Source organism: Leopardus geoffroyi, chromosome A1 (genome assembly GCF_018350155.1).
Source record: "Leopardus geoffroyi isolate Oge1 chromosome A1, O.geoffroyi_Oge1_pat1.0, whole genome shotgun sequence".
NCBI lineage: Eukaryota > Metazoa > Chordata > Mammalia > Carnivora > Felidae > Leopardus > Leopardus geoffroyi.
The window spans coordinates 124,350,477-124,370,916 of NC_059326.1; the positions used below are offsets into that span (position 1 = coordinate 124,350,477).

The 20,440-nt window shown below is 41.5% G+C and overlaps 1 protein-coding gene across 5 annotated transcripts in view; it reads right to left on the reverse strand.

The window, feature by feature from the left end:
- Positions 1-20,440, reverse strand: part of ANKRD55 (ankyrin repeat domain 55) — a 195,758-nt gene that overhangs the window by 11,889 nt on the left and 163,429 nt on the right. For 4 of the 5 annotated variants that reach the window (XM_045493567.1, XM_045493583.1, XM_045493575.1 and 1 more), the window contains 3 exons: positions 19,447-19,575; positions 7,401-7,585; positions 2,831-2,998 (listed from right to left, as the gene is read on the reverse strand). In XM_045493567.1, coding sequence (XP_045349523.1) covers positions 2,831-2,998; positions 7,401-7,585; positions 19,447-19,575 — 482 coding nt within the window. The remainder of the gene's footprint in view (positions 1-2,830; positions 2,999-7,400; positions 7,586-19,446; positions 19,576-20,440) is intronic. The other variant, XM_045493602.1, reaches the window with a different exon arrangement.

Below are 20,440 nucleotides of genomic sequence, written 5' to 3' on the forward strand. Positions count from 1 at the left end.
AGTCCCTCAGGAACTGTCCTTTCAAAATCTACCTCTAGATCATCTATTTTCACCAAGGGATAAACTAAGTTTAAAATAGCTTAAAGCATTACTGTTCTCACTTCTCAAGCACAGTCAGTAGGGGTATAAGTTTTAAGTCACAGAGATGAAGGCTAAGGGTGAGTTCAGGCTTCAAGTGGTAGAGGCAAGGGGAGCTTGTAGAGGCAGGGGAAATGTGGTTTCAGGTTTTCTCTGAAAGATATCTCATAAGATCCAGGCATAGCTCAGACATTATCTACCTCAGGAAGCCTGCCCGTTTTATGCTATTTGAATGTTCTTTGTTTCCCTTTCAGTTTTTACTAAATTTCCTATTGGAAAATACTTTTTAAAAAAGGAAACCGAGGGAAGAAGCTTTAGTCTGGGCTTTAGCTGCCCAGGAGGAAGTGTTTGTCCCAGAGATCGGGTGTGGCAGCAGAAGAAAAGTGAGCAATGCCCAATGGGCAGGCAAATTCTAAAGAAAAAAAGGTCAGCAGTTGTCCGACGGGCTCCTCTTATGTGGACAGTTTCCCTGAGGCACGATTCTGTTTTTCTTGCTTGGAAAATTCTGTTACTCTCTTTTGAGGCCACAATTGACTTAGTGTTTTTTTTGGTACGAGTTAATGATGAAATCTGACCCATGTGTGTGACCTAAAAGCCAGATTGCAACATTACTCTTCAGAGTGAGATACTGTAATTTGTAATTTGAAAACATCACCACTTGACTGTATATAATTAGTGTTTTTCTTTACAGGTCACACAGTGTGTAATTGAATCTTTATTTCCACGATGTATTTTTATCTTCATACTTTCACCTTCCAATAGGCTTTGTGAACTATTGAATACCCCTTCTAGACCCCTAATATTATCCCAAGGGATCTCTAACATTTTTTCCAAGTTGACCTCAATAGAATATAGCCCTGTGCAAATTAATGCTACTTTAGTATCTTCTATAATCTTTCCTCCTTCGGTTATAGATTGTGATTTAGGCCAGTGGGGTCTTAAAGTGTGGTCCCCTAAACCCTGTGGGTGGGGTCCCCAACAGTCTGCAGTTGCTTTTGTACAATATTCATGTGCTTTTGTACAATAGAGATAGTGGGTCAAAGTATGGGCTCCTTGATACAAATCAAGACAGTATCATCAATGGACTTATGTTAAAAAATTGTCATTTAACTTATTAATGTCTGGTAAAAGTTACTAATTTTATTAAATATTGACCTTTGCGGGGTGTCTGGATGGATCAGTAGGTTAAGTCCTGGCTTCAGCTCAGGTCATGATCTCACAGTTCGTGAGTTCAAGCCCCAGGTTGGACTCTGTGCTGACAGCTCACAGCCTGGAGCCTGCTTCGGATTCTGTGTCTCCCTCTCTCTCTGTCCCTCCCCCACTCACTCTTTCTCTCTCTCTCTCTCAAAAATAAAATAAACATTAAAAAAAAATTTTTAAATGACCTTTCAGTATACACTTTTTGACAAAACAGGAAGTACCCATAAGCAATTCAACTATATAACAAAATATGACGGTTGTCTTGAGGTAAAGCACTTGTATAATTGTTTGAGTTGCCAGCTAACCTAGATACTGTTTTTTCACAGAACACCATTTTTATGACCTACAGACAAACTATGGTTATTTGCAATTGGGTATTTTCAGAAAGCTTCTCAAAAATGAATAAAATAAGCCTGTAATTTCAAGGTAAACAACTGACAGCAATTGCTGCCAATGAGAAAAGTCCGGTTTTCAAGCAAAAATTAGAATTTTGAAAAACTTGTGTGCATACTGTAAGCTTGACAGCTTCCTGATACATAAAGGCTCTTCCAATAAGATCAGTGGTGATATTAACAAATGTGATTTTTTAATATTATATAATGCAATGTGTCATCTGGATGATATTCCTAATTAAGTGAACCAATATTTTCCAAATGACCAAAGCAAGATACTATAAAATCCTGTATGGGTATAAGACCCATTTAAAGTGCAAGACAGACTAATGGATTTTAACACAACAGAGTATAAAAAGTTCATCGATATGCCATTTGTCAAGTTTGGATGTAATAGCAAAGGAAAAGTATCCACAATATCTGAAAATGCTACTGAAATATTCCCTTCTCCAACTGCATATTTATGCAAAGCCAGATTTCTTTCAGACACTTCAATCAAAATAACATATTGCAAGAGACTGAATACAGGAACAGATGTGGGAATATAGCTGTATTCTACTATGCTTCTATTAAGATATCGAAGAAATTTGCAAAACATTGCAAAGCTCTGCTGTTCTTCTCATTACAACTTTTTTTTGGTTTTGGACAACAAGGTTATTTTTAGCTACAAATATGGTATTTATGTCAACATGTATATGTAATGAGGTTATTATTGCTTTAAATGAATAACTACATATTTTATTAAAAATTAGTTTTAGTTTTTAGTGCTATAAATACAGAAAGGTGTAACTCCCATAAAGAAAACCCCTCGGGGTTCCCAATTTTTGAAAGTGGAAAAGGGTGCTGAGAACAAAAAGTTTGAGAATTGTTGATTACGGAAAAAAAGAAGATTAAGAGAACATGGCATACAGGGAAGAAGAAAGGGAGAAACAGGAAAGAAGAAATGAAAGTCCAGTGGATGTTAGGGTGATGGATTTGGGCTCACTACTATAATTTTGCTCCATAGAGTAGAGAACGTGTCACGATATATTAGACGGTGGCAAGCACAATATTAAGTTAGAGCTGGATTTGGGCATCGGCAAGCGAAAAAGTTTCATCCAAATTTATAAATGTTTGAGAGGAAGAAAACAATGAGTGCCTCTCCTCTCCAGTGCACTCACCTACTCTCTTGGGAGAGGAGTTGGACACAGGCTGTGTGGCCACAGTACAGGGCGTAGGCCAGGGGTGTGCTCTCCTTGGTGTCTCGCAGGTTGCTGTCCATGCCCAGCTCCAGCAGTGACTGCACACAGTCTGCCTTCCCTGCAGCTGCCGCCCAGTGCAGCGGTGTCCTGGGGGACCACATGGGAATGGCACAAGGGTCAGAGCACAGAAATGGCACAGGGTGCTCAGCTGGCAACAGTTGTTTAAAGTCTGGATGTGGCACGAAAAATGTGTGGCTATTTGCAGTGTGGAAATGGTAAGTTAAGTATCAGATGGGGCTTCAGGATGATGCAAACTGTCCTCCAGCTATAAGCATTCTGGAGCCTTGTACCCTTCTCTGGCCTTCTTGACGATGTCCTAGAGGAGGAAGTAGTGCGTCAAAAGCTATGGGCAATTTTTTTTTAAGTTTATTTATTTATTTTTGAGAGAGAGAGAGAGAGAGACAGAGCACAAGCAGGGGAAGAGCAGAGAGAGAGGGAGACACAAAATCCAAAACAGGCTCCAAGCTGTCAGCACAGAGTCCGATGCAGGCCTTGAACTCACAAATTGTGAGATCATGACCTGAGCCAAAGCCAGCTGCTTAACCTACTGAGCCACCCAGGCGACCCCAAGCTATGGGCAATTTTAAGGCTCTTTATACATAGTGCAAACTGTCTTCTAAGAACATTGACTCAATTTCTCCCCCTACCAGCTGTGTCCCTATTCCTTCCCTAAACTGAGTGTTATCATCACCTTTAAAAATCTTTGCCAATTTGGTAGGCAAAATGATACCACAGTGTTATTTTCTTTTGCATTTCTTTAATAGTGAGGTGGAAGTTTTGAAATACATTTTTATTTGTCATTTGAGTCTTCTGACTGAAATGACTCTTAATGCCTTTTGGCCATTTTTTTTTTTCTGTTATATTGTTAGTTTTTCTTACTAATTTATGTAGGCTCCTTATATATTAAAGATATCAATACTTTTGCAAACAGTTTCTCTAATTTGTTACTTGACTTTTAATTTTTATAGTGATTTTCCATAAAAAATTAAAAATAACCACATTTAATTATCTCTTTGCTTTTGTTTCTTTCAGCATTTTATACTTAGAAAGTCCTTCATCAGCCAGAAGATAGATACATATTCCTCAATAGTTAAGCCTTTATTTAATTGTAAAAGCAGTATTCTCTTAGGTAAAAAAAAAAAAAAAAAAAAAAAACAAAAAAAAAGCAGGAGGCTAGGAGAAAATATTGTCATTTTTAAACTGCCCTGGGAAAGGCTCAATCCTGAGGCAGGGAAGGAAGGCATGGAAAACTTCTTGGCTTTCTGGTGGGGCCTGAACCCTGGGCAGAAGGGTGGCCAAGCAGTCTCTCAGACAGGGAGGCAGCCAAGGGGCTAGACAGAGAAGGGCTCAGTTGGAGCTATCTGTTAAGGTGCATGGGCCTTAGTACTTGGGAGAGTAGTCTTGTCCTCAGTGTGGTCAGGATCCCCATGCGTGGATTGTGTCTTCTGTCAATCAACCATCCTCCTCCTCAGGTGATACTACTTCCCGCAATTTGAGAATACTTCATAGGACTGTGTTTCTTTTCAATACAGTGATCAATCACCCTGCTTATTTGAATAAGTGGCAGATGTGACTGATTCTATTCTACTTGAGAGAGGTCTCCACACAATATCTATTATGAAACAGGATGAGGCTCCAGCCAGATTATGCCATCCTGTTTAGAGGATATATTGCCAATAAATTCAATAGATGAAGGGTTGGGCATCAATCTCATCAGGTTCACGGACACATGACAACTCACTTTGGAGCAGTGTGAGATACTTCTTTACAACAATTGTGAAGACTGAGTGTTTTAATTCTTCTGACTGCCAACATGGAAAAAGAGATCCGGAAGAACAAGGGGAAAACATAAATTATTTTGCAGAGAAACGGAGTATATAGAAAACTCCTAACTAATACACACAGAGCCTTTGTGGGCAATCTGTAGTATCCAATTTCAGGTTATCTAACCTGTAATTCCTTTCTTATCTCTAAATTTCCGACAAACACAGCACACAAACACACCTTTACACTGTGATAGCTGAAACTATCAAAATGTGAAGGTGGAGGGCCAGGGCCCATGACTCAGAAAAAATTCATTAGAGGTGGTTGATGAGGTAGTGTCTGAAGAGCAGGAAATGATTGATATAAGCATGCAGCATTGGTTGAGATGTCAGTAAGGAATGATTTATAGGACATGTAAACATTCCCGAGAGAATTCCCAGAAGCATGTAGGGAGAACTTGATAAAAGACTGTCTTTCCTGAAGATAAATGGGTTGGGTATTAAAGTATGACCTCACAGGTTGATGAAACTTGAGACATTTATGCTACATGAGCTACTTCTGAGTTATGTGTTCTGTGCCATGGATCTTAGGCTAATTACACCATGTTTTAAATATCATTCATCTGGGGCGCCTGGGGGCTCAGATGGTTAAGCTTCCCACTCTTGATTTTGGCTTCAGTCATAATCTCACAGTTCCTGAGATCAAGCCCCAAAACAGGCTCCATGCTGATAGCACAGAGCCTGCTTGGGATTCTCTTTTTTTTTTTTTTTAATTTTTTTTGTTTCCAACGTTTATTTATTTTTGGGACAGAGAGAGACAGAGCATGAACGGGGGAGGGGCAGAGAGAGAGGGAGACACAGAATCGGAAACAGGCTCCAGGCTCTGAGCCATCAGCCCAGAGCCCGACGCGGGGCTCGAACTCACCGACCGCGAGATCGTGACCTGGCTGAAGTCGGACGCTTAACCGACTGCGCCACCCAGGCGCCCCATGCTTGGGATTCTCTATCTCTCACCTCTCTCTCTCTCTCCTCTTCCCCTGCTCTCTTTCTCTTTCTCTCTCTCTCTTAAAATAAATAAGTAAACTTTTAAAAAATAAATATCACAGATCTAGAAAGTACTTTAATATCTAGGAGGACTAGTGCCTGCATATTTTCCCTCTCTCTCTTTTTTTTAAACCACTGCCTTATTTTTCTTCCCTTTGCTTCAAACACTTTCTCTCCACTAGGAGAAGAAGCATAAGGAAGTCACAATTCCTACAAATGGTTAAAGCATTCATACCTATGAAACTTCTGAAAAATTCTACTAAGACAAGCTCACAGTTTCAGTGTGAAGGTACAGCTGCAGGTTGCAGAAAACAAAACAAAACGGAGGGCAGGATTTGGCCTCTATTGGCCTCAATTGGCAACAATTTGGCCTCAATTTGCCTCAATTGGCAACAAGTGAGTTGAGCTTTGGAGCAGGAACTAGATTCTCCTGGAGATTTTACTTCACTTTGAACTCTTGTACGATCTTATCTTTTGTACTTTTTTTTCCTACCTTGGTTTTACTTTCTTCCCTGAGGCTTGGGGAACTGGATTTCCTTTGCTAAGTGTATGATAATGCAAACTGGGAAATATCCTATTTGGAACTGGTTGTGAAAGTATTTTAAAGTCGGTAAACTTTTCTCCAGCCCTCCTTTCTTAAATGTGTTGCTTTCTTCTTTTTTTTTTTTTTTTTTTTTTTTTTGGCTCATTAACCTTTTTCTCTTCATGTAACTTCAGTCCTGTTACTGTCTTACCTGCTCAAGATCAATATCTGACCTTGGGAAAAGGTCTACATTCAATGATCTACACTTCAATTTTAATTAAAGTCATCATGTTAACCATCTCCAAGTCCTGAGACTCATGTGCAACTCAAGAATTTTTCCCAGGTGTTATAAGAATTTCAGGTATAGCAGAGTAGGAGGTGCTTCTTGGTATTTACCTGAAGTTAAGATAAGTAGGTGGCTAATTATGCACTTCAACAGAAGAGGGCAAAAGACCCATACATAGCATGTAAGCCTTTTACTTATTTTCAATAGTCTTGTTTGTTGTTATATTATTCTTGTATTTCCATTGAATCAATGCCTAACCAAAACAAAGATTAGATAAGCAGTGTAATTGAAAAGCACTAATAGTTGATTATGGATGAAAAGTTTTTCGTTTAGAAGAGGAGGGTACAAGTCTTCTTTTACTGCTAACTACCTCTGGGATAAGTCTCTTCTCCTTTCTGGATCCAGCTTCTTTTTCCTTGCCAATGTATTTTTAATGGTTGGGAAAAAAAAGAAAAACCTGAAAAATGTCACATCTAGTTCTGAATACAAAACTTCTCTTATGCTCTTGTCTGGATAACAAGAACTTATAGACTTTATGACATAATCCAGGAATGATGAAAAAAATAAGACTTACTGTTAAGAAATAAAAAGTGCATATATAGCAGGAAGCTGACATGCAGAAAGCCTTCTGAGAACATTTAGCAAAAAGTGGAAAGTCTGACAATACTGTACAGTCACAGCATTTCTTTCCATAACAATGATTTTTCCTGCCCTGACTAAAATAGAGCAGTTTTTATTGTCACAAGCACATGTGTGAATATTACCGGCAGTCAAGGATATAGTCATATAGAATAACCCCTTAACCATGTTCTTTATTTTAAGATAAAGGGAAGATGGCTGTTAGTTCCCAACACTTTGAGTTGCTACCAATACCTGTCGTCCACATCCAGAGCCTGCAGGTTGCACTCAGGCACTCTCGCCAGTTCGTTAATAATGTCGCTGAAGCCTGCTGCTGCGGCGATGTGCACACATGTCTTCCCACTCTCATCATCGTAGTTGATTATGGATGGACCCTGGTGGTGGCTCAGGATGATGGAACACAGAATTCTATTTCCACTCTGGAGGAGAGAGTCAAAGGAAGCTCATTATGTATCATCCAGTGCTCTTCCCGGTCTATGAATGTTAAGATAAAATACGAAGAAAAAAATGCAAAAAGAAAAAGAAAGGAAAGGAAAACTAAAAAGGGGAGTAAACACATTTTAACAAACCCTCCAACAAACTCCCACTTGCCTCTTGTCACTGGAAGGATTTTTGTTTCCCATAAGAGCTAAATTGTCTTCCATCATTAGCCAACTAACAAGGACTTAAATTAAATACAGGTGTGACTGACATGCTGGGGGGGGGTGGCTACTAGACAACAACTGGTTCATCAAATCTATTTGTTGTTTTTTTTTCCCCAACTAGGGCAGAGGTTGGCCCCTGAGAAACCAGAAGAGTGAAAAAAATTTTTAAACAATGATTTTTTTAATGTTTATTTATTTTTGAGAGAGAGAGAAAAAGAGAGGCAGAGAGGGAGGCAGAGAATCCGAAGCAGGCTCCACGTTGTCAGCACAGAGCCCAACGAGGGGCTCAAACCCACGAACCCTGAGATCATGACCTGGGCCGAGACTGGACCTTAACTGACTGAACCACCCAGGTACCCCAGAGTGAATTTTAATGTTAACAAAATGACCAGGATGAGTACTCACTGGTGGCAAAATGATGACCAAGATGATCCAGTAATGATCAGATTGCTACAAACTGCATGAAATTTAATCTCCAAAAATCCTTGGTGAAAGTAAATGGATCATAATTAAGTAGTTAGTCAATAAGAAATCAACAAATATGAGAAAGAAAGAACTTCAGGCAACCATCTAAATTGGGTCCATCTCTGTGTAGATCTATAATGAACTTTTCATCCTATCTTTGAAAGGAGGCTATTCTACACTTTTTTAAGTAGCCCGTCCAAGTCTTAAAAGTTACCAATTCTTCCTTGATAGTGTCCTATATCTCCTCAGCTTGCACAAATAGGTAAGTAAAATCTGTGCATATTACTGGTGTTGAATACCTTTCATTGACCTGAAAAAAAAAAACTGCATGAGCATTTACAATTTCAAATGACAATAAATTTTCATTGGCCAATGAAAGAGATTCTCATTTTATATCATACAATAGAAACTCTAATCCTTCAGATTCTCCTGATATCTCTGGAAAGATTATAAAACAATCCAAATAATTCATTAGCATTTTAATTTTCTGATTGAGTCCACAGAAAGACCCTGTAACTCCATGCACTAGGACTTATGGGTAGAATGGAGGTCCCTAGGAGGATTAAGAGCAGGTTAAGGAAATAGAGGAGCAAGGTATAGTTCTGGAAGCCCAGAGCAGGACCACAAGCTAGGGTCAGAGACCTGGGCAAGAAATAGAGTTGGATTTTTAAAAAGCTGCAATTTTGATATACTTCAAATGCTGTTCAACAGCTACCTCCTGATACATTTTTCCATGTAAAATTTCCTGTTGGTCTTCTTCGCGCTGTGTTATCCTGTTTATTTGACCCCACGGCTGGAGTCAGTTTTCACAATTCCATGGAACAGCACTCATTCATTTCACCTTTCCTCTTCCTTTCCCTCCCTTGTCTCTGCATTCTCGGCTCTCCGGATTTCCCATTACTCAGCTTGTTGCTGGCTCACAATGGGCAATTACACTGTGAACCCTGGAAATGTGCTTCCACTGTATGAGAGAGGGCAGCTGACATGAGTTCTACAACCTCTTGCAGGACGAGGGCCAGGGGCCCTCACAACTCTCAACTCTGAGGTGCAGGAAGAGAGCTGAGTGGGTGTTAAATGCTGCAACCAGGGCCAGATACATAATGTGTGAGGCTCAGGGCAAAATGAAAATGTGGAGTCCCCTGTTGATATGGCAGGAAAGAATCTCAGTCCTTTCTTCTTGGTGTCTTTCTTGACATGGCACAGTGATTTTTATTTGCTATTTATTATTGTGCTCCTTTGGGCTGGAGAGTCTTACTACTAGAGCAAACCCTCACAGGTGCCTGGGCCTTCCTCTTGTAACCGGGCACATGCTTGATCCTGACCCTCCTCATGTCTGTGTCCAGGTCCCTTGCCAGGAGGCTGAGAGTTTGTACTAGAGAGGTGGGTAAGCAGTACTGTGTGAGCCATGGTACCATTGTCCTTTCTGACTTCACTTACAAAACAAAAATTCAAAGATAAAATTAATGAAAATTTTCAGATGGCGGCCACAGAGCATTATACCCCAAGCACAGGGATCCCTTTTGAGCATGGGACCCGCTTTGGCTGTACTGGTCACAGGCCCATAAAGTGGTTCCTACCCTCAAGCTTCTTCCTTCTCTTCCTCTCATCTTCCCTCTTATATCCTCTTGCTCCTTCCATCCTTCCTTTGTCTACAACAACTTTTACATTATTTGGATCAATTGATGAAGTTCTATGGCATGCCTGTTACCAGAAGTTGTTTACACTGAACACATCCAAGCTTCTGTGCCTGCTTTATCAACTTTTCTAAGATTCTGTCACCTGATGTTACTTAACATATTTTGAAGGAGTCTAAAATACATTTAAAACAATCAAGAGCACCCCACCCCCAACATGCACACCTTTTAAAAAAGTACCATTTGAGGGAGAAAACAGAAGCAAAGAGCGTCAGTTCAATATATTTATTTTGTTTATAATTTCCTGGAACAGCAAAAGAATTCAGGTTGCCAAGGTGATTCAAAGGGCAAAGTGCCCTGTCACAATTCTCTCTTTGTGTGAAAGGGGGAGTGTCAAGCACAGATAGAAAAAACAGTACCCATCTCCTCACCCTGTGTCTTCCTCCCTCCTCGCCTGACCCTCAGAGCAGTCATTTTTGGAAGTCACACTGAAATTGTGTTGCTTCCCAGGACTCTGCACCAGCCTATTCCGGACCCTGACCAGGCAGGCCCAGTCAGCAGTGCCCCTGAGGACTGAAGTGTCACACAACTTCTCTAGATGAGAACTCCAACCTTATCCTTTTCCTCCAAAATATCTTCTGAATTTTCCAGGCAAGGCCTTTGCCTCTATACCTAGATCTCACTTCTACAACATTGTCACTGTATTTCCTTTTCTTTAAGAAGAAGGTGCTCCCAGGAATAAGGGCGATAGCTACCTTTACTTTGTGTAGACTTTGTGTGCCTGGCACTGTTCTAAGCATTGTCACATGCCAGCTCATTTAATCCTGGTAAGAACCCTGTGAAGTAGGTACTCCTATGATCCCCATATTGTAGAGCAGAATATGGAGGCATGTGGGAATCAAGTAACTTGGCCAGGGTGACAGTCAAGAAGGGACATGGCCAGGATGGATAGCCTGTCTGCAGAGCCCTTGCACTTCACCACTACACCATTCTGTCCCTGAGAAAAGGAACGGTCTGTTTATTTGATCCTGCATATTCATATTGGGGAAACAGAAGTAAAAATGCCTGCTTAAGACTGCAATGTCAGAAGCAATGATGTGTGCCTGGCCAAATGAGACCTTTTACAAAGTGAAACATGAGGTGCTTTAAAAGCCTTTGCTCAGAGGGTTGCCATGGTGCACCCCCACAGGAATTTGAGGGGCTCAAGAGAGCACTAGTCTATGAGCTGGGGCCTCAGGCTCAGTGGTTTCCTGGTGACAGCATTTCCTTCTTGGCAAGCTGGCCATGTCAGCCAATGGTAGGCTCCAGGCCTGGGAGGCTAGAGAGGGTTACAATGACCAAGGAGCACCAGGATAGAAGGAATGGGGTGGTGCTTAGAAGAGCCCTCAGGAAGAATGGAGAGTGGGATTCCTTTCATTAAACAGGGGAAGTAACAAACTGTACAGATCCTATTCTTACGGAGCTCTGGAATTCTGCATTGAGTGGCCAGATGTGGATTGTGGATTTATGTGTTTTCTGTTGTATTTGTTTTGTTTCTGTCCATGGATAATCCATACAGTTGCCTTCATGTGCTCTGAAAACTGCTGGGAACTACCAAGTGCTAGTCATTTTCACTTTACACCTCGTGAGGGAGGGTTCATAAGAGGCTTTGTGTGATATAATTATTTATAAGAAATGTATATATAGTCATTCAGATAACCAAAATATATTTCTCAGATTCCTGAAAATGCTTCAGAACCATAAAGGTGAAATGAGTGTCTTGTTATTAATGAAGGTGACTTTTCAACCCCACCCAAGGGTGGGGCTGATAGCCAAGAGGACCAACCATGTGATTAGAGGTTTGCAACTGCCATTATCCCCACCCTAAAACCTCCAGAGAGGGGAGAGGGGCTAGAAGTAGAATCAGCTGATGGCCCATGACTTAGTTAAATCATGACAATGTAATAATGCCTCAAAAACTTTTTTAGTTCTTTTTCAGAGCTTCCATGCTTGGGGAACCAGAAGGCTTCCATGTGCTACCAAGCCAGGCCTCAAGGTCCATGAGGATAGAAGTTCCTTTCTTTTGGACCTTACCCTATGTATCCCTTCAACTGGCTACTGACTCCTATGCTTTATCACATCCTTTAATAAAATGGTAAATGTTAGTGTTTCCCTGAGTTCTGTGAGCTGCTCTAGAAAATTAATCAAATCTGAGGAGGTCAGTGGAACTTCCAGTCTTTCGCTGGTAGATCAGAGGCACAGGTAACAGCCTGGGGCTTGAGATTGGCATCTGAGGGGCAGCCTTGTGGGACTGAACACTTAACCTTTGGAGTCTGATGCTATATCCAGAGATATCTGTCTGTCTGTCTGTCTCTCTCTCTCAAAAATAAATAAACATTAAAAAAAGAATTTTGCTATAGGCAGATTGCTAAAAAACATTACAATATTCTTACTGTAGACCCTTTTTATTCTAGGTGACCTTCCAAAGAGTCTTTGTGGAAGATTTTGGACTAGTTTTTATTACCACATGTCTGGGGAATAAGCTCTATGGTGGCTTCTTCTTGGAGGGCACTCCAACCACCTTCCTTCTTTCGGAAGCAGTGGCATATTTGCATCACTTATCCCATGATGGTGATTAGATAAATCATCGCTAGGGTTGTAGATCATACAGCCCTCTTAAAGGTGAAAGAACTAGCCCATCAGTTAAGCTAGAGCCAGATATGTCAGGCTGAGAATGAAACTCCAAGGAAAGATCTACTCATCTACATGAGGTGAACATTTGAGAGTTGAGAGTCTAGGGCTAACCAGATTAAAAAAAAAAAAAAAAAAGAAAAGAAAGGTGCCTAACAGCCTAGCTCAAAGTCTGGAACTATCTTCATGGTTAGCCCCTTTGGACCCAGGCTTTACTGCTTGGCCTGACTCCAGAGGCCACTATACCCCAAAGCCTGGGGCTGACTCTCCTGGAGAGCTAGTACAAAACAGAAATCGGAGGGATGGGGCATGAGGCATGGTGACCCTCGCTGCTGAACTACTTCATTTCATAGGTTTTCTGATACTTTGGAAAACAAACAAACAAACAAACAAACACAAAACACAAAACACACACACCAAAAAACTATAGGAAAACAAACTACTATAGTATAGGAAGCAAAGAAACAAACAAAAAACAAAAAACAAAACTCCTTTCTTGCTCCGTTAGTGTGTAGAAAGGGGTTAAATCCCACTTTTGTCTGATAAGATGAAGGTCTCCAGGATATCTCTACCCTGTCCTTGCTAAATGTTATGACTAAGGATCTTTCTGCTGAAATGAAGCCTAGCAGAGAGTAATACTCAATAAATATTTACTGAGCAACAAATAAATAAATGAGTAAAACAAGCCTTACAAGCTACAAGCAAGGCCAAACAGAATACCCATCCTTTTTAGCTTCTTTGTCTTCTCCTCATTGTCTTCTTTCTTTTACTATTTCACTTGTGTTCACTCCTAGGTGAATCCCTGTTATTTTCTCCTTTTACTGCATCCCTTCCTCACTATAACCAAGCACTGGGGAGCTGACACATGTGGCCACTTAAACTTAGGTTGCCCTTCAAGACTTCAGTTTCCTAAGCAGGTTGGCCTTTGCTCCCAGAATGATGGATTTTGCAAATATTTTCTTTGCTTACTTTGGGCTTAGTGGCTTTGTAGTCTTCCCGGGAGTCATATGGCCTGGGTGCCTACGTGGGCACTGGGTGTATCTGGTCAAATGACAACCTCCTGGTGCACTAGTTTCTTTACTCATGAATTCAATAGTGGGATTACATGATTTACTTTGGTCCCTTGCAGCGCTGAGATTCTCTCACCTTAGGAATTAGACCCCACTGGTATATGACACTTATCCATTGTTATTCTGAATATATTTAGGGTAAAAGTATATTTATAAGACTTTGATTCAATCCAGAAGGCTGACCACAGGTCTTCACTACAGGAAGGAGGAGGATTCCATATTGAACCAACTGAACCAAACTAGTCTCAAGCACTAGAGGCTTAAAGGTTATATTAAAGAGCTATTAGGGTGTGTGTGTGTGTGTGTGTGTGTGTGTGTGTGTGTGTGTGTGTATTTAATTTCCTTAACCACATAACTACATACTGAATGACAAACATGAAATAGTTGTTTTTTATTATCATAATTCTTTTCTTTCTACCCTCCCTTGAAAAATGCACTGAAAGAAAAGTAATTCTGAGGAAGATTCCAAATAAATACATTTTCTAGTAAGCAGAGGAGGGAGCTAGTGGCAAGATTTGAGGGACAGTAGATACTTGCCACCTTCACTGACCAGCCATCATATCTATGCTAGAAATCCTACGATTAGAAAAACCTCCCTGATATTAAGACTTTTACACTCCTGCAAGACTCAGTTAAGGTAACAAATGGTGTTCTAAAGAAAGAACCCAATAAGCCATTAATCTCATTGATTTGGGATGGGTAAGTTTATTGGACAGAATTCAGTGAAACCTCTTGGAGGACCTAAGATTCACAAAGATCTGTTCTGGGTCTTGAGACACATCTACCTGAATAAGGCACAATACCTTTAAGCACACAGTCTAGAAGGAAAGAATCAGGCATCCCATTGCCTACGCCACCAGTCCTAGATGTTTAAGAAAGCACTAGATGTGCAACTTGGAGGGAACAATTCTGGAAGGGAGCTTAATAAAGAAGGTGGCATTTAGTTAGGCCTTCAGGAATAAGAAAGAATATGTAGAAATTCTTCAAGTGGAAGGGATGATGTGGGGAGTGCAAGAAGGATTTCACCAAAAGAGAAGAACGTGATTAAGGTGGAGACAGAATGAATCTCTGGGAGTGGGTAGGGGGTGGGGAGTGGTTGTTCACAACAGTATGTGTTAGCCCAGGGAGTTTGTTCTGCACCAAAAAATGGAACTCTTTGAAGCTTTTTAAGCCAAAGACCAACAGTGACCATAACTGTTTTGGTGGGATAACAGTTGTATTCATACATTCCTTTGGGATTTGTTGAAAGAGCACTGGGTGGCAATGTGAGAACAGAATGGAGAAGAAAAGGGCTGAAAGTAGGAATACAAATACTGAAACTGTTCAGGTGAAAGATGGTAGAAACCTGAGCTAAGGAAGTGATGGCAGGTGTACAAAATTGTCTCTACTTTCTCTTCCAGGCTTACCCTCCAAACTTTTTCCATCCGGCTCTTTACTTTTTAGCCTGTATGAATTGCATCAAATGGACTCCTTTGTTTTCCTGTTGGGTTTGGCCAATGAGTGGCACTGACAAGAGATGGGTGTAGGAAGACAGAGACTGAGGTGTTTATCATTCAGTTCTCTCCCTGCCAGGCCACAGTTTGTTCATTCCATCAAAGGCTACCTGTACTGTCCTGGGACCTCTCCTACAGCTCTAGCTTTTTCTGTCTTAGTAACCGCTCCCTTCCATGCCCTCTTAGGCCCAGATGCCCTAATGGCAACGTACTGTGGTATGGAAATAGCCTCTTCATGACTCTCTACCCGATTTATCCCATGCAAATGGGCTGTTTCCTGGTACAACAATGACCTATACAGTGGGGATAGAAAGTAGGTAACAGAGATGTGGGAACGGAGGAGGTAGAATTGAGGAGTCTTGATAATGAAGGGACAGTGAAGGGAGATAAGAAAGGAGGGTTCATGGACCATGCAGAGGCCTTTTGGCTTGGGCTACCAGGAAGATGGGAGTGTGGCAGGAAGGAGAGATAACGGGTTAAGTTTGGGCATGACCAGTTTGAAGTGTCTGGGAAATGATGTAGAGAGGCCCAGGAGAGCTAGAAATATGAGTCTAGAGTTCAAAAGAGATGTCAGATGGAACTCACTGAAGGTTTTTAAGCCAAGGACCAACAGGGACCATAACTGTTTTGGTGGGATAACAGTTGTATTCATACATTCCTTTGGGATTTGTAGAAAGAGCACTTGGTGGCAATGTGAGAACAGAATGGAGAAAAAAAGGGCTGAAAGTAGAAATACAAATACTGAAACTGGTGAGAATCTTCTGATGGGAATGATAGCTGAAGCGACAGGCTTTCTGAGGAACAGAGTGAGAAAAAGACTGGGAACTGAATTTCTGCCTTGTGGAGGAGAGACACCCATGTGGACTCCTGATAAATCGGTGTCCTCACATGCCCTGAAGGGACTGAGATGCCATCAAGAGAGACTGGATGGGGTCAGGGCTCTGCTCAGTGCTAACCAAGACAGAGGCAAGCAGCAGGGTCTCCTGGGAAGACAGGAGGGGCGAATGAGGGCAGTGGGCCCACAGGAGGGCACCACCAGTTACCAAGAGACCTTAGAGATGGGGCAGAAGCCCAATTCCAGATCACTTCATGGACCTAATGTTTCCAATCTTTCCTGCCTTGGTTAATCTGGATCGAATACAGAGGCTTTATTATTTCAGAGTGCTATAGCTTTAAATGTGGTCTCATGTGGTCCAAGAGAAGAGCAGGAAGTTCAGGGAAAGGAATAAATGACAAAGGGAAATAGACTCATTCATGTGGAAAAACTGTAAATGGAGCACAATGCTGGTCCTGTACTATAAATTAACAAGAAGTCTAAAGCAGGCAAGTGTCATCGTGGTTTCAGCTGACATTTGGAATTACCCTTAGCCTTCTTTGCAGAGTAAAGGCCAGGACGCACCACTTCTGAATTCCACTGCTAACCACAAGGAGACAGAGGGTGCATGGTTTTCCCACAACTGTGATTCTTAACCTTTTGGGGGGTAGTCACTGATCCTCACTGAGGAAATGAAGAAAGTCATGGATGCCTTCCTCAGAAAAAAGTATGCTAACATACACTCACACTCACACATAGCATATTTCATACAATTGTAAGGGTTTTAGAAGGAACCTGCCTTGTTAATCTTTTTACACCCAATGCCAGATACACGGTATGTGCTCAAGAAATATATATTAAGCAGTTGAGTCAATAAATGAGTGACACGTTATGCTTATACAAAATCATGGTCAAAAATGCAAATATCTTATGTAGGAGTAGATAAGGTTTTAGTACCCATTAATATGAATTCATTTATCGTAGTGTTTTTGATGGGGTTTTGGAGTGATGGGGGTCTGGAGCCGACCAGAATTCCTGAGATGTCTTTGGTGCAAAAAAGTTATTAAAGCATAGGGACAGGACCTGTGGGCAGAAAGAGCTGCACTGGGGTTGTGAAGAGTAACTGGTTATATGCTCTGGAGTTAGGGGAGATAAAATCAAGAGGAAGTTTCTTAAAGGGATTTCCATGTGCTAAAGAAGACTCACAGATTACTGAAGCCTTAGCTATTGTCAGGCTAAGGTTGTTTTTCCCTCTAGCAAATCATTATCAATAATAATAGGGAGTTCCTGGAGATTAGGCTACTGATAAGATTGCCTTTCTTCTTGTAATTTACTAAGATATTTGCAAACTGATGGAGACTCAGGTCCTTTGATCTCTATCAGTTCAACCATTTGTTCTCAGTCCTTTCCTTTGTTCTTGGTCAGCCAGCAGTGCCTGAGGAATATCACACATATTCCACCTGTGGGGGTGGGGGGAGGAGAGGGGGTTTGTGAGGTGTCAGCTTGCCTTATGCTCTCTCATCAGTTTTCAACCCTACGTGCATATTGCAGTCTGCTGGGATGAAGCAAAGCTTTAAAAAATATGGATGCCGGGGCTCTACTCCAGGCTGAAAATCTAAGGATGTGGGGCTTGGGTATCCAATATTGCTTAAAAGCTCTTCAGATGATTTTAAAGTGCAGACAGGACTGCAATCAATGTAGCAGGTTAAAAGCTATATCATCTAGTAGGGAGAAAGAATATGATGATGTGGGTATGATAACTAAGCTGTTGTGGAAGAAATCAGGAACCATAATAAAAATGGTTATCTATTCCAATTACCTAGCACATTACATAGTGCTGTCATATGCGCAATCTCATTCATACCCCGAAGATACACTGATAGTTAAACCAAGAAGGTATTGGTGATTTTCCTCAGGTCAAAACCATGTCTGTCAATACAAACAGATTTTCTGACTTTTCATTTTGCCAAACTGCCTCTTAGAGGGTGAGAGCAAGGGTTCCCACCCCTGAAGAGTCCAAATTAGAAGATGTGGAGAGGGGGTCTGGGGACCTATAATTTTACAAGCATTGCTGACGATTCCATTGCACGTGCAGGACTAGAGCAGCAACTCTAAATTGGGGGTGGGGTGGAGGAAGTGGGAGCAGAGATGTGAACCCCATCAGAAATCTGTGGGATTAAAACTCAAGTGTGATGAGGATGAATACAGGAAATGCTTGATTTGGATACCACTTTCACATCAGCTGAGCATCAGCACACATGGTTGCCCAACCAGAGGACAGCACCCCGGGGGTTAGGGTGGGAGATTAGATACTGAAAGTATGTAGGTGGATGCTACAGACAGGTGGGGATGACAAAATAAGTTTTGCTCACTTCACAGTTTTGCCCAGGGCTGGTGCTGGTACAGAGTAACTGAAGCCAGAGTTGGAGGGACAAAACCAGAGCAGTTTCCAAATCACTTCTGTTTGCCTCTTCCCTCAGGCCTGAAAGTGCCAGGTGCCCATCTCTGGTATGCTTGGCATGTGAAACAACTGAATGTAACCGTCATCAAGGCAGGCAGAAACTCCTCTTACAAGGATCCTGGCAGCAGTATGGCAAGAGTGCCTTATTGAGCTGATGAAGATAAACAGTGGAGGTGTCTATGCTTGGGTATCATAAGACAGAAAAGGCTAGCAAGTTTGTTGAAATGATGCATACTACTGCTCTCCTCTGAAGGATGGAGGAAATGACTCTTAGTTGATCATTCCTCTTGCAAATAGAAAGCACGTCACTAAATGTTAGCCATGATCATTCTTTCACCTTAGTCTCACTTTCCCCCTCATTGGGCTATAGATTTCTTGGGCCTATTCTGATTTCTTCAGTCATGTGTACTGATATAGACTGCCTTTTGTGATCATGAGGTAGCATTATAAGGCATGATTTTCATTGCTCAGGACAGAATTCAGGGTCATCTGGAATAACTCTGCTTTGGAGGATTTGGAAGGAAGAAGAGAGTTATGGTTCAAAGACTTTGAAGAGATTTTCCTAGTATATCTTTGAAGGTTTTTCCTGGTGTGCTGTGAGCTACTAAGCACGCATGTGGATGGAGAGAGCAAGAGAGCAAGGGAGAGAAGTGTTATGTGTCTGTTTACATGTATGTGTGCATGTGTGTGTGTGTGTGTGCGTGTGTGTGTGTGTGTGTGTGTGTGTGTATGTCTGTATATAACATCCAAAGCAGGCTGTCTTCCTCCTCTGTATCTTGGCGTGGTTTCTTCTCCACAAGTGATGCACTCACATCTTCCAAATGGACAGGTTTGCTGTTGCCCCTCTGGATATGAGGGATGGGAGGAGTGCAGAGAATCTTACTTGCTCTAGCACACTAATAACCTCCATATCACTGCAGTGGCTGCACCTTTGATAATTCCATCTTTCAGTTCTGACATACTCAGAGAACTGTTAACATTGCTTCACACCATCTAAACTTTAGACAAGTTTGCTGGCCAATTTCTCACCTGGACTGCCCAGTGCAAAGCTGTTTTAAAGTCTTTATCCACAAGAGTAGGGTCTGCTCCTTTCTTCAGCAGCATTTGGGTGTGTTGAGGCCGGTTGTGGAAAGCTGCCCAGTGAAGTGGTGTCATTCCCTATAAAACCACAGTCAGAAAGGGGAGAGGTGAGCAGAGGCTATCAGGAAGGAAAATGAAACTCACATAGTCTCCTCAGGCCAAGGGCCCTCACCACATAAGTTGGTTGCTGCCTGTCAGTTCACTCATTCCTTAAGCCATTCAATCAACAGATATTTACTGAGTTTCTGCTTTTTGCCAGGAAAATAAGTGTTGAAGATACTGTAGTGAATTAGATAAAGAAGATCCTTGCCCTCATGGGAATTGCAGTGTGGTAGAGGAAGACAGACAACAAATGCAAATGAGCAAAAGGATTTTCCAGATTGTGCAATGCTATCAAGACTGCAAATGGGGTACTGTGAGAGAGTAATTCTGGAGTTAGTGACTATTCTACATGGGCCTCTATGAGCTAGGCTGGGGAAAACAGAACAGCAAGCACCAAGCGACAGAGGCAACCACTTGTAACTGGGGTCACGCTAACCTGCCATATCCCACCACAAGGAATTTTAGTGCAATATCTCCAGTGGCTACAACAGAGACTAGATAAATAGCTGTTGAATAAAAGAAGGAATGGAGTGGGAAAGATATCCATGTGAGATGAGTCTGGAGAGGGAGGCAAGGCTGATCCTGGGAATATGGGTTGGGGATACCAACTCTGAATAAAGCATTCACAGTTTATTCTAAAGTCACTGCAAAGACACTGAAGGGTTTTAAACCAATGTTGACATGATCTGACCTACATTGTTTAGAAGAAACCACTCTGCGGTAGCTTGGACGAACCTATATGGTGAATCCCAACTTCTTTTAGAGTTTAAGGTCACACACTTTAGTCATCATTTAATAATAAAATGAGCTTATGCTTGGAAATGGTAACCAAGAGGAACCA